The sequence below is a fragment of the Caretta caretta genome, chromosome 10 (assembly GCF_965140235.1).
Source record: "Caretta caretta isolate rCarCar2 chromosome 10, rCarCar1.hap1, whole genome shotgun sequence".
Taxonomy (NCBI): domain Eukaryota; kingdom Metazoa; phylum Chordata; order Testudines; family Cheloniidae; genus Caretta; species Caretta caretta.
In genome coordinates this window covers 12,069,362-12,084,553 of record NC_134215.1, presented here as the reverse complement: position 1 = coordinate 12,084,553, position 15,192 = coordinate 12,069,362, and the positions used below count along the sequence as shown (strand labels likewise).

At 42.1% G+C, this 15,192-nt stretch overlaps 1 protein-coding gene across 4 annotated transcripts in view; it reads right to left on the bottom strand.

Annotated features, from left to right (window-relative positions):
• Positions 1-15,192, bottom strand: part of MAD1L1 (mitotic arrest deficient 1 like 1) — a 563,294-nt gene that overhangs the window by 315,816 nt on the left and 232,286 nt on the right. For all 4 annotated transcript variants that reach the window (XM_048868281.2, XM_048868284.2, XM_048868285.2 and 1 more), the window contains exon 12: positions 954-1,094. In XM_048868281.2, the coding sequence (XP_048724238.1) occupies positions 954-1,094 (141 nt within the window). The remainder of the gene's footprint in view (positions 1-953; positions 1,095-15,192) is intronic.

Genomic DNA, 15,192 nt, shown 5'->3' with positions numbered 1-15,192 from the left:
TCACCAAATACATGGTGCCTTCACTTCTATTTCTGTAGGCATCCAAACTCTACATCTCCCTTGACTTTCTCGTAACCTGTCAAGTCTCTAAGAGCTCTGCCATTGTCTGCCTCTTTGTTACCATCTCTTACCATTCCCATTCATGAACAGATAAATCCCATCTCTGCCCTCGTTTAAGTGCTTTGTGCCTTCTTCTATGCCGCCCCTTATGCCTGTAATTCCCTCCCTGTAGTATTTCAACTCCACTCCATTTTCCTCTTTCTGCTCTTATGAAAGCCACTGTACCTGGGCCTTTTATGAGAACCATTGTCTCCTGTTCTGTAACACATCCACTCTCTATCCTAGCTCTCAGTAAAGCACCAGGTAATATATCAGAAGCTGGGAATGGGTGACAGGGGATGGATCACTTGATGATTACCTGCTCTGTTCATTCCCTCTGGGGCACTTGGCATTGGCCACTGTCAGAAGACAGCTGGGCTAGATGGACCTTTGATCTGACTCAGTAAGGCCGTTCTTATGAATAATGGTAGGAGATAATACAATTCTATTATGTGTGTATAAATACATATTGGAATGAATAAATATTGGTGCAGATTTTGCAAGTTGTGCTTTGAGCCCACACCCAATCACACCTGCTCTTAAAAACTTTTCATTAAAAAGTTGTTTCAAAAGGCATTTTGCAAACTCGGTCTTTGACTTTATGGTTTTCTCTGAATGCCAGTTAAACAAAGGATTTGCGAATGGTCCCAACAGGCAACTGAACCATGTGAACTCAGCATGTGACCACAACAGGTGGCTTCATCCCCCTCCAAATGCACAAGCACGCTGTATACAGAATCAGAGAAACCAGATGGGAAAGAACACCTGCTGTAGCTCCTGACCACAGAGTCTGGGGCCCACTGCTATATAGATTACGTCTATACTGGGGTTAGAGCACAGGGCCTCATCGTTACCTCTATCTCAGCGTTGTGCGCATGCACCTTCTGCACCATTTCTTCTGCCTCATGCATGCGCCGACTCAGCTGAGGAGAGTGCTCCGATGGGGTCAGCTCACTGTCGTATGACTCGAGAATTGCTCTCATTCCATCACGCTCCTGTAGTGAAGAAAGAAACAGACTGGTTAGACTTTCCACTGGATACATGCAGCCTGCATCTTCAAACTGACATACCCAATGAAATTTAACATTTTTTAACATGGTGGAGAGCATTATTTTGGTTGGAAAGTTATTTCCAGTTCTTCCACTACCTCTTTTGTATACACATATCACACATAAATTGAGAGATATAAAAATCTACTGCTCTGAGAGTTGAAAACGTATATAAACACAAACATCCCTTTTAGATGGTAACATGCACACAGTATAACTTTTGCCATTTTACATGTATATACCAAGAACAAATAAAATTAGAGCTCTCAAGTAGAAGATGCTTCTTGGACACACCTCAACGTGGCTGTTCAGGGAAAATAGCAATGAGTTATGGGAGCTAAATCAGGGAACCTTATTCTGCCATCAGTGAAGTCAAAGATGAGTGCAGAAGTCTTCTAATGAAGAGTCCTTAAATATAAAGCAAGTACTTTATTCTCACAGCATAGATGTGTTTAGTGTAATCCACCACACCAAACAGGATTTGGATAGGATTACACGGAGAAAGAGTATTTTATCTTCCAAGCGGAGGGATTAAATTCTCATTTTATGAAGGGTTTCTCAAAAATGTGGTCATTAAAAATGTAGGTTAATCCACAGCTGAAGAAAAAAATGAATGGCTACTAGAATGGCCCCAGTGGAAAGCACTGACCAATGAAAACATTAATTATTTATTTCCATAAGCACCCACAATGCATGAGGCAAACAAAGTTGGAAGTGGACCATGCCCCTACAAGCTTAAAATGGACACAGATATGGAGGTTCTCAATTTTATTTTCACTATTACCCTTCCCAGCTAAGAGAGCTGTTCTTTCAGTTTATATGTTAGACACACACTTTGATACTGAAGGACCTGGGTTCAAACCCGTGCAGTCCCCCAGTGGAGATTATGATTGTTTGGGGAAACTGTATGTACAATTTATGAAATCTGGTTGGGACTATGAAGTTATTAAGAAAATTGTTGTAACACTCAATGTCTCTATGTAAATGTAGAATCCAACATGGCTGTCAGGCCTTTTAGCAAGTATCCATCAGACTAGGGACAACTGGAGCATAGTTAATTTAAGACTGTACTCTGACCACACAATGGGTATGTTAAGGAGGTTTGCTAAAATTAGGAGAACCAGTTTTCTCCAATCCTCAACAAGGGATTGGGCATTTGGAGAGCAGAAAATTCCCAAAGAGATGGAGGTGATAATGTAGGGGTTTTAAAAGGACTCTTAGGAGGAGAGAGACACAGGAAGTTTGGGTCACGAGAAGGGAACAGACACATTTTTTTGTAGCAAGGGGACTCAGTTTAGCTGTGGGACCAAAGAAGATCTAGGAAGAAAGAGACTCTATGGTTCAGAAATCAAGCCATGAGTTGCAACAGAAGGATCTTGGATTATCCCAGAGGAACCAGACCCCAGCCCAATAAATGCTTGAATGGTGAGGAAACTGAGGCAGGGAAATGCATGTAGGGTTTGTTTGTGTATCCATCTGTATATTTCTCATTCTACTGAGTAAAGGGCAATGATGTTTTAGACAAAGAAACCAAGGTGGATAATGGATGAAGTGCCGCAGTTGAGTGACAAGCATAGAAAGTTAAAGGAGAATAAAAAGGAAGATGCAAGTCTAAGAGCTGAATACAATAAGTTGACCAGAGAGGTTAAAAAAAGAATGCAAAGAGTGACAGAAACAAATGAATAAGCAAACAATCCAAAGAAGCAGAAGAATATGTAGAAGAAATGTGACATAGAGGTTATATTGCAAGATAACAGAACAGAGTGGGACATATGAGTTGAAGATGTCAGCAATGAAAGACATGTTCAGGCAAATAACTGAGGACAAACAAGCAATGAATAACCGATGGAAAGAATATTTTAAAGAGCTATACAAAGTGCAGTACACAGTGGGTGCCAATGTCTCCTCTCGCCTTGTGGCAAGCAGGACAGCACAAGGTGTTGCAAAGAGGTGAGAGGCCACATTGAAATCATCTGAGAGATTGACAGTGAGGCAGGGAATGTGCCACTGTCTAGTCAGTGGAGGGATTGCTGGGTTGTGAAGCTAGACTAACATGATCTTAAGAAAATAGGGGAAAATTTGAATGGGTTGTGCTGGTGAAGAGGAATTGAGAAAACGGGGTTACGGACCACTCGTTGGGAGCCGGAGAATAGATTTTGTTACAGTATTTGTGTTCAGAAATGAAGACCAGAGCTAAGGACCAGGAGCAAGTGTTTTCAGTTACAACTTCTATCTGTTTTGATTTATTATCAGTAGAATTATTGAATAAAACTTGTACTGTGGTTTAAATTATACATTCCCTCATAGCTTGTTTGCTTTTGAAATCAGAGACGAGCCTTGACAGGCAAGGACCCATCCTCTTGTCCCCTATTCCTTTAGGGGCAAAGAAGTCAGACCCTCAGAAAGGAGTCTTGATCCCACAGAAACTTTCCGATCCTCACTTTGGCAGCTGAGCAATGTAGGAAGCTACTAAAACATGTCTGTGGATCTGTTCTGAAGTGTACATCATTCACCAGTGGAATGGGACCCAAGTCTGGTCTCTTAAGAGCCACTCTTTGTCCTAGTAATGAATCATCTCTAAATGTGGATGCTTTCTCAATGCAGAGATGGACTGGGACCTCTGGGAAAGGACCCAGACAACGGATATCTTTGATGTTTAAATTTGATGGGGTTCCATTTGATTTTGCAGTTGAAACAGTGCTAAGGCTGTTGGGCAGTCCTTGATATAATGGAGAGAGAACACTGTTCTGTCCAACTATGGCACTGATGAAGGCTGTGCAGTGGAAAACAAGGGCTAGAGAGCTAGGGAGAGGAGAGAGGATGAGAGTCTTGCAACTGTAACTTTAGCTGTAAGCATATCCAAAGATCAAATTTGTACATCCCAGTAAATTCTCTGATGTGTTCTAACCCTTGACTCTGGAATAGCTGGGCAAGAAACAGCTTTTTCATCATCATTTTCCCTTAAGTGAAGGCAGTTTGTCTTGAGAAAAGGTAAGTTTCCAGGTGGGCTTTCCTAAGGAGGAGGAACTCCTGCTGCACTGCTATTTCTCTGTTGTATTTGTGGAGATATTTTACAGATAAGGGTGGCTGGTAATGGTACTCTTCCTCCTGGGCCAGCACGGTCCCTTCCCAAGGCTGAACCAACCTCAACCGTCTCAGCTGACTTTTCAGTATGTTAAATGTTTTGAACACATTTTTGCAGCATCTTCAGCTGGCATCCCCCACCTTGCCTTTCACACCTTAAATTTGTACATCCCTCCCTCTCCCCATGCGCACTGACACACACACTGTATTTAAGTGTTTGACGTTTGGACAGTGAAGCAGGAGACAGCCCGGGTATACAGGCTTGCTGGGTGGAGCTGTTAGCATCACATATAGTATTTCGGAAACGTAGCCCTTTTCATTTGGGGGGGGGGGGGGGAGAACCACTTTTGTGATTCTGTCATTTAAGTAAACTACGCTGATAACTCTTGACTGGATACCTCCCTAGAGACAGGTTTCAGAGTAGCAGCTGTGTTAGTCTGTATTCACAAAAAGAAAAGGAGGACTTCTGGCACCTTAGAGACTAACACATTTATTTGAGCATAAGCTTCCGTGAGCTACAGCTCACTTCATCGGATGCATTCAGAGTGGGCTACAGAAGAAGCATTTCAGCACTCTTAAGCTGGCAAACTCTGGCAGATTTATCTCTATTTATAGGGCATTGTGAGAGAAAGTTCACATCACAGAGGTCCTGTCTGGTACTTTCCAATGCACTGAGGAAGCGCCTGCTGCCAGCGGCACTGATGGGAGGCACTTTTATGAAAAAGCTCACATTGCCCACGTCCATGACAACCCTGTTTATATAAAACTTCAGACTAAAAATCGCAACAGTGGCCAGGTCTGGAGTCCAAGCTGCACAACTGTAAAGCTAAATGAATTTTTAACACCGTTTTGGCATTTTTGTAATAAAATTTGCCCATACCTGCTGCTATACCAAGAGGATTTTATGTTGTCAGGGTGAACTGACAACAACGTAACAGTCAGTGCAGAGGATTCCCGAGGAATTTTTGCTCTCAGGTTTATTCCAGGAGGACCACACTTATTTGCTTGGCTCTGCTGAATTCTCAGACTTGACAAACATCAAAATTCTTCGATGCAATTAACAGGAGATCAAATACCTTATTGCCCATCTAATCTCTATATGCATATCACTCTCTAAATAGAAATTGCATGTTAAACATACCTGACATTTTGAATTGCCATTCAGACTGCTACTCCCATTTATTTTCTCCATCAGCATCTTAGAGGCAGGCAGTATATGTTGTCTGATGTTGGTGATGTACGGCTACTATCGGGCCCCCCCAGAAAGCTCCATGTTTAGCATATGATAAATCCTGTTTATCAGGAGGGTGTTAGCTCTCGTGGAGAAGAATTGAGACCCTATTTACACAGAAACACTATCTTCTAACTCTTAGCAAGAAGGGAGGCGGCAGCACTTGACAAACACAGTTTTACATGAGCAACCTTTCATTGGAGATGTTTATATTTTGTTCCTGAACAACACACTGAGCACAGAATAGCCTACTGTTCAACTTTTATCATTTTACATAGGGTGTAGTTTCAGAGGCCTTGTAGGGCAGTGGTTCTCAATCAGGGGTCCGGGGCACCCTGGGGGGCCGTGAGCAGGCTTCAGGAGGTCCACCGAGGGGTTGAAGTCGAAGCCTGAACAATGTCGCTTCATGGGGGCCCCCCGTGATGTGGGGCCCCAGGCAGCTGCCCTGTTTGCTACCCCCTAATGGCAGCCCTGGCTTTTATATGCAGAAAAAACAGTTGTTGTGGCACAGGGGGGCCATGGAGTTTTTATAGCATGTCGAGGGGGGGCCTCAGAAAGAAAAAGGTTGAGAACCCCTGTTATGGGGGATATTCTCTGCCAAGAGAGTTGGTTTAAAATACCTGATATTCAGAGCAATGTGGTCCATTCCAAAAGCGAAAAAATAAATAAATACATACATAAACTGCACTTCCGGGTATTTTTGTGAGCCCCAACAGCCTTTGAACAGGGTAAATCACTCCAATCCTACTATTTCATAACAAAATTCTAACAATGCTCACAGGATCACCCACCTTACCTCATCAATAAAGAAAGAGGCGGAGACGACCCTAATTTGGGTGGCATGTACTCCAGCCTTATCCTGGGCTCATTCCTCTTAGTCAGAAGGAGCCACACCTTCCCTGAGAACCATGTATTGTGGGCTTTGTTTTTTTAACTCTGTGGCAGGAAAAATGTTAGAGTGTCTCTGAATGCTTAGATTAAGAAAATTGACTCAAAATATTTTATGGGCTGTTTACTTCTCCCTAAGGACGACTGGGTTTCTCAGATCAAGGACTATGAGAGCGGGACCCTGTCACCTCTAAGCCACTGGCTCATGTCTAGCCTGGTTGAGAATCACCAGAAGTGGTCATTAAGCCATTGTTGGATAGAATGAAACAAGCTTGTGCTGCTAGTCCAGTTCTGAGGGGACAAGTCCACATCACAAAACCCATCATCACAACTGACATCTCTGGGATCCAAGTAAATAGGGATTTTGGGTCACCAGCAGATGGTACACAGGGACTGCTCTTTGATTAGATCATTTTGTTCTACAGACATTCCCATGCTAAAAATGTACCACTGCCAACAGCTCAGGTATGTTCAACAGAGCGTTTCCAATCAACCTGTTGCTCTGCTCTAGTCCTGGATGGCTCACTCTCCTCTTTCTCCAGCTCACTCCTTTCCACGTGTTCAAGGAATAGCTGGATAATAAAACCCAGTTTCGCTGGAGAGAGATTGTTGATAGTCTCAGTTGAGAAGCCAGGAACTGTACTGACATAAAGACTGATTAGCCGTCACACAATCAGAAGTGTTTGCTCTCTGATTTATTCCAGTGGACAGTACTCATTTTTTGGCTCTGCTCTCTAACCAGATTTCCCTGACCTGATGAGCATGCGGGGAAACATGCACTAGCTTTCCATGCCATTGAGGTAATAATATAATGACCCCGTCACATGTCTAGCTGACTCCCCCTATTGGACATTCACCAGCCTGCTGGGAAGTGATCCAAATGCTGAATTTTCATGTATTTTAAGCTTCTGCAGTCTGAACAGAGTCCAGGCATTGTGACTGGCTTAGGATCTCTCTTGGCACACTTTTGGGGTGCAAATCCTCTTTCTAGAATCCCTTCCTGAGAGCGGAGATCTCACTGTCCAACTGCCCAGCCTCTGGGACCAGTGCTGACATTCCCCCCTCCTCCCAAATTGTCCTCTAGCTTAAACATACTCTTTCCCACAACTCCAGCTGTGAGGGCAATATGGATTTACATTTCAGGGGCATGTGATAGGTGTAACACATAACACGTACACAGACTTTGCACAGGATTCTAAACCACCATATTTTTCTTCAATTCCTGTCTATCAGCTCAGCAGTGACAAAGTGGCCGAAAGAAATCTGTTCTACCACTTTGTATCTTATGCTAGCTTCACAACTTCATTCATCTTTAAATCTTTTTGTTCAATGTTATTTTTCACCATGTCTATCCATCGCATCCTCAGTCTTCCTCTATTTCTAGTTTCTCACACTCTGATGTGAATCATCAGGTACGGTTTCCTTTCCAGGTCCATTCTGGACATCTGCGAAAACCATCCCAGTCATCTTTCTTGAATCTTCTATAACAGCATCATTTCTTGCCCTAGCCATTTTCTTATCACTTCATTTTTTTCCTCCAGTCTTGAAGCTTAGTATACCCCTCAGCCAGTTCATTTCTGCAATCAATATCTTTCGTTTACCAGCTTTCCTCAGACTCCAACATTCTGACTCATACAGCAGTGTTGCAACAACAATTGTTTCATATACACTGATTTTCATTTTTATCAAAATGTCTTTAACATCGCAGGTCTTACAAAGTTTTCTGAATACAGCAGTGGCTAATCTATTGTTTACATCATCTACAGAATTCCTATTCTTCATCCTGCAAGGTACACACATTTTTCCACTTGTTCTAGTTCTTTGTCTCCAACTTTGATCTTTACCTCTTCCTATTGCCATAATGTTGTCTCCTCCGTACTGATCTTCAATCCAAATCTTCTGCTTTCCCAGTCTACCTTGTCAGCTATTCTGTGTAAATCCTCCTTTGTCAGTACTATATGATTCAATATCTGCAAATATAAGGTTATTTGCTATCCTCTCATATAACATGACTCCTCTCATTTCATCTCCCAGTGCTATAGCCATTACTCCTTCACTACCAGGTTGTACAAATCTGGTGATAGCATGCATTGACTCACTCTTGTGGCTTTCCTGAACCATGCCATCAGCTTCTTGTCTACTCTCATTGCACTCATGGACTTCTTGTAAATGTTTTCTATCAACTTGATCTATTTCTTGGGGATGCCATATATTGTCAAAATTTGCCATAATCCCATTTGCCAAATGCTATCAAAAGTCTGTTTGAAGTCTATAAATTTGTTGTAGCAGGTTCTGGTATGTTCCATGTACTTTTCTGATAACACAAATAGCTCATTTGTTCTACTTCATCCTGGTCTGAAACTGGCCTGTTCTGTGCAACTGCTGCTTCCATGTACCTCTTCATTCTCCTCTGCAACATCTTGGTGAATAAGTTTGAAAGAAGAGATTTCTGAGATCAGCAGGAGGGGAAATGATTAATTATAAGAGATTCACCCAAGAGCCTCTTGTCCTCTCATTGCTGTATGCAGAGTAAATGGGAGGGAAAGCTGTGTTGTAATCCCAACCATGAACTGGACTCAGTCCCTTGGAAACCAGTTACATTCACCTACGGGATCACATCTTCACAGAATACCCTCTTCAGGATCAACTTTCTCTCCATGCTCCTCCCATTTAATTCTTTCCTTACATGAATCCATAACTTGGCTGCCAGGAGAAATGGCTTCAAGATAAGGAAGGTCACTTTCCATTAGAGTGTAGGCACCAGAGAGTACTGATCCAGGAACTGCAATACTATTAGCAGATCCTTCTGCCTCCTACAGGTGGATTGTAGGAAGAGAGACTCTGCTAACATATAAACTACACAGCTACAGTCTTCTCTATTAACGAATCTCATACCACTGATATAGTAACACTGAGTGTCTTGAGTGCCCAACCCATGTCTCCAAGGAACACAAACACAGGAGCGAGAGGGGACTCCTGGGTTGAACAGGAGAAGCAGCTAAGGAAGGAGTAAAACACAGCTTACAAAAATGTTTTTAAAAAGCAATTTGACCCACTCATTTTTGGAGTGTTCCTCTATTCCTGTTGGTGCTTATTAACTCCTCCCCAAACACACATACAGAATCCACCACTGACTTTCTAATTAGTTGTAGAGGGAAAAAAAATCAATAAGATAGAAATTAAAGTTACAAATCTAACTGGAGTCAGTCACATACCTAGGGAAAATTTGTTCCTGGGGTAAAGTTTATCTAGTGTCATAATTTTATTGAAATCCTATATCTTCCTATTGACTTTTATAGTTTCAAGCTGGATGCCAGAGCTATCATTATTACAGTTTCAGTGTTGCTCACAGGGCTGAGGGGGTTTTTTCCCTTTATAAACAAGCTGTAATTGTCTGCTTTATTGATCAATAAATCTCTCAACTGCCTCACTTCACCAAGGTTCTTTTCTGTTTAGTCTTCTCTACCATTCTCTAAGAGAAAATATCCCCCCCCAGGGGGGGGTGTTTTTGTTTTTTAGGAAAAGTTTGTTTTGTTTTTAGCAATAAAAGAGCAGGAATTGTACTGGTCTGCTTTGATAATGGCTTTTTAATGACAGATTCTAGTCACAGTAAAATCCGCTTTATTTCCACATGAATTAACTTCAAATATTAATCCGAAAGCAAACACACAGTTCACCTGCTCTATCGCTTCTGTGCAGATTGGAGCCTGAAAGAGTCGCTTTGGAAAGTAGAATTGTAATGATATTTTCTACTTGGTGCCTTTTTGATGGTATGGAAACATTCCCATTCCTAGTGTTAAACTCGCCTTGCTTAATTAATGGTGATTTAAAGAGAATGTTAATAGACTTTTTCATTATGAGGAAATCCACTGAAGCTCTTTCCCCCCCAATGCCCTTTCAGACTCCTAAGTCCAATTAACGAAAACAAGAGGAAATTTCAAAACAAGAAGCAAGGCCTCAACAGTCACCATTCACAATAGGGCTTAATACAGCCAAATCTCCCTGGCCCAGACAAAACGAACACCATGGAAGTAATGTGGGTAGAATGTCAAGTAAACAAAATCCTTTTCGACGTATTTGATGGATATATATATATTTATATAAAGGGATGGCTTCATATATGGCATACTTTTCAAAGAATTGGGGTTTAGCTTAAATCTTTAGGTTAGATGCTTTCGAACATAAATGTGAAGAAGTAATGGTACAATAAGCAGCAAAGTTTGGCTCATCAATTCATCAGGAGTAGATAACAGAGTGGGATACATCTGCATCAAATTAGGAACTCTATTTTGTATTGAGTTAAACACAACTCTACATTTGCCTGAGGGCAGTTGGGCAGCCTATTGTACTGCATTCCAGACAGCTGCCCTGCCCAGCAAAGATATTGGACACTTCCTTGAAGGACTATCACTGAAAAGCCATCAAGAATGCAATCAGGAGCCATCAATTTTGATGGTGTCTCAACTGCTGGTTGTTCTACCCCATGGAACAATGTTTCTTCTATACAGGGGCCCACAGAGAGGAAAGCATGACACGGAAGGGAGGCCCTGGAGCTTCTCAGTGGTGCATCCCAGGAGTTTTGTTATTTCAAAGATCTGTAACTCTCAAGCGTTTTAAGAGTAAAAACACTCTGATTGAAAAACTCCTTTTCTAAGTCTGTATTCTTTGTTTTTCTACCACATTGTCTCCAAACTGTCCACAAATTACAGAGCATGTGCAAGAAACTGGGGGGTGGGAGGGTATGGGGGAGGCTTGGAAGGTCTGAGACACTGGTTTACAGGGTGTGTGGCAGCTGGATGGAGGCATCCCAAGTCCCAAGGAAGGGTGTCGGACAAGGATCTGAGTCTGGGAATGTGCCCTTAAGTTCCACAGCTGGAAACAGTGATAAGACTACCTTGGAAGCACACAGCGTCCTCTCACAACAGCCTGATGACCTATATAGGTGACAGACTGGGACAGATTGTAATAGGTGCCCTTTGACTACCGCAGTATGTGCATATGCAAGACAATTTGAGTTGTCTGCAAAATAGAATATTTAATAGAAATACATGGCAAATTTCATTCTGGAGTAAATACAAATATGTTACTAAATGTGTGTTTCCAGGGAAATCTAATAACTCACTCTTCTGGAAAAAGATCTTGCATACAAGAAGAAGTAAAACTCCTCCTGGGGGAAGAGGGAGGAGACAACAATTAACTTGCAAAACAACTGGCCCAGCAGGCAACATAAGATGGGAAGAAAGTGAATGGCTTCTGCTAGGCTAGGGTTCTCAAACCTTTTTGTAGGTCAGACTGCATGTTAATAGACAGACCATCTCACAGACTACTACCTCCCCATCTGCGGTCACACAGCATCCCTGCAAGAACCGCATCAATTGCTCACAAGTTATATTATAAAAGAGTTTAATCTATTATTCATTGTATTTAGTGTGATTGTAAAGTGGTTAGGTCAGTTGGGGTGAAATAATTCAACACACTGGCCAAAATTTTTGAACTTTTATGACAAATTAAGGGAGTGAATTTTAGGAAATAAGTCTAGTGAAGAAAAGGCCTAAAAGTCTCAACATCTCTCCTCTGTTAGCAGGGACAGCTTCAGACACCTATGATGTACCACCTTGGTTTTCCAAAGATTGCCAAAGTTATAGAGGATAAATGAACTCACAAGCTGCTGTTTTTGCAATAAAAAAGAGCATAAAACCTACCTTTTATTTAGGCTGGACAGACAGATATCTTTGGGGTGCTATTCTAGCATAATCTATTCTATACAGGTTCTTGTACTGCACTCAGTACTGTAGTATCTGAGCACCTTCCAGCAGTACATTAAGTTGGTGTTAACAAAAAACAAAGTTTTAAGTAACCAGTCCAACTAAAAATTCTTTCCCTTCTCAGCTTTCACTCTCTTGTGATGTCATCATTTCACTACAGCATCTTGCAGGGTGGACAAAACCTAGGTTTCTAAATGTAAAAACAAACAAAAACAGAATTGAAAAAAACCTTTCAAACCTTCCTTAGCCATAAAAGTAACAACTACAAAAAAGGCACAAGCCTCTCCTCTCCCTCACCCTTCTCTACCTGTTTTGCTGGTCATCTTTCAGCCAAAGGTTTCTAGTCACAAACCATCAAATAATTTCCTCCTCAGACAACCCTCAACGGTTCTCTCTGAGGCTGACTATTTTCACACTACTTTGTAAATTAGAACGAAAGGCAGACACACATGTGTACACTTATCATCGACTCCCTAGTTGAAACCTCAATTAAAAGAGTATTTAAAAAAAAACAGACTAACTCCATAAAAATAAAAATATCAAGCAGCTCTCTCTACCCTTGAAATGACACCGGGCAGCTTAGAGGGCTTAATTTTTTTCCAGATTACTCTTGCTTCCCATATATATCCTTCCACATATATACTATGTGCTTGGATTTTTAATCCTGGAAGAATAAAATCTTATTCTCAGTGGCTGAGGCTATGGTATAACCTGACATGGAAACTCTGAAATATACTGTCTCATTCAACGCAATCAATGCTTCTCTCAGAATCAAATGAATATGTGCTTTTATTATCCCATGTCGACCTTAGCCATTTGTAACTTGGATGGGAAAGACAGGTGATAAGACAAGCAGATGGGTTCTTCAACAGTTCACAGTCTCTCCCGACAAGCTGTGAACTGAGGATCCTCATGATAGCCTTTCCCACAAATTATATATTCCACCACCAAGTTCTCCTCCCACACCACAACTGACATTCTTGCTTCTCTCTGACCCTGTGCCATTTCTGCCTACCTCTCAGTGAAGCAGTTTTCTAGCTAAGGAACATACCATATAGTTATTAAGGAAGGATTAACACCAGCTTTGGGACAGAGCTTGGTGCTGCCATGCCTGAGTCACAAACCCAATATCTCAACATGGACTCAGTTCTGTCTGGGACACCTAACGATAGATGAAGCTCATAATGCCACTTATTCTTACAACACTTCCCATTATAAGACCATGTTTTCAGCTGCTTATAGCTTTACCAAGCTAACAGTTTGGGTTGAAATTTTCCATGCCAAGTGTCTGTCTCAGGCTGGGTTTGTTTGTTTTTTCCTAAGAATATTTCAAGAAAACTGGTTCTCCATTTTCCAAGAATGACATGAGGGAAAATATGTTTGGCCCACATTTAAAAATAAATAAATCTTACAACATTTAGCAGAAGGGTTGCCTTGGTGTCCAGGATGTGTCTTTTTCCATCCCCATGAAAAAATACCCATAGTTAGACAAGTTATAAGCTTACTGAAAAATCTCTTTTCCCATATGCTCAGTAAAAACTTGCTAGAGTTTGGCAGCAAAATTCTCCAATGCTTCTGTCTGCATTGAGCATGCTCTAAGCCTAGAGCTGCAGGACTTTCCCTGAAATTGCTCTTCCACACTGCCAGGGGCCACAGTAGCACCCAGCACAGGAACTGAGAGTAGAGAGACTGTCCCGCCTGTGCTCTCTATGCTCCTTTGGCTGGTACCCAGGCTGTGTAGACAAAGAAATGTAGAGGGGACAAAGAGCTTGGTTGGTGGGACAGAAAGAGGGAGAGACTAGGACTGGGGTGGAGGTACTGAGATCAGATGAGGAACCTGAGTGGGAGACAAGAGCCCAGCTGGGCAAGCAGCCTGGAAAAAGGGGCCTGTGGGGGAGACTGGGACTCGGACAGGGAGCTTGGGGCGGGAGAATAGCACTGGCTGAGCAAGGAGATGGGGTCTGGAGCCATGACTCCGAGGGGTGGTGATTTGAACTGGGAGCTTGGGCTAGGACTCTGCAAACAACCTTATTTTTGGCATTTCCTGACTTTTTTCCTAACTTTTGGGTGCTTGCCTCTGTAATCTGAATGTTGCTTTTTGTTTATAATTTTATTTAAATACCTGAATTATCCATTGATTCAGAGATACGAAGGTCAGAAAGGACCATTATGGTCATCTAGTCCAACCTCCTGCACAACGCAGGACACAGAATCTCACCCACCCACTCCTGCGAAAAACCTCTCACCTATATCTGTGCTATTGAAGTCCTCAAATCGTGGTTTAAAGACTTGAAGGAGTAGAGAATCCTCCAGCAAGTGACCCGTGCCCCATGCTACAGAGGAAGGCGAAAAACCTCCAGGGCCTCTTCCAATCTGCCCTGGAGGAAAATGCCTTCCTGACCCCAAATATGGCAATCAGCTAAACCCTGAGCTTATGGGCAAGATTCACCAGCCAGATACCCAGGAAAGAATTTTCTGTAGTAACTCAGATCCCACCCCATCTAACATCCCATCAGAGGCCATTGGGCCTATTTACCATGAATATTTAAAGATCAATTAATTACCAAAATCATGTTATCCCATCATACCATCTCCTCCATAAACTTAGAGTCTAATCTTAAAGCCAGATAAGTGTTTTGCCCCCACTGCTTCCCTTGGAAGGCTATTCCAAAACTTCACTCCTCTGATGGTTAGAAACCTTCGTCTAATTTCAAGTCTAAACTTCCTGGTGGCCGGTTTATATCCATTTGTTCTTGTGTTCACATTGGTACTGAGCTTAAATAATTCCTCTCCCTCTCTGGTATTTATCCCTCTGATATATTTATAGAGAGCAATCATATTTCCCCTCAACCCTCTTTTAGTTAGGCTAAACAAGCCAAGCTCCTTGAGTCTCCTTTCATAAGACAGGTTTTCCATTCCTCGGATCATCCTAGTAGCCCTTCTCTGCACCTGTTCCAGTTTGAATTCATCCTTCTTAAACATGGGAGACCAGAACTGCACACAGTATTCCAGGTGAGGTCTCACCAGTGCCTTGTATAACGGTACTAAAACCTCCTGATCTCTACTGGAAATACCT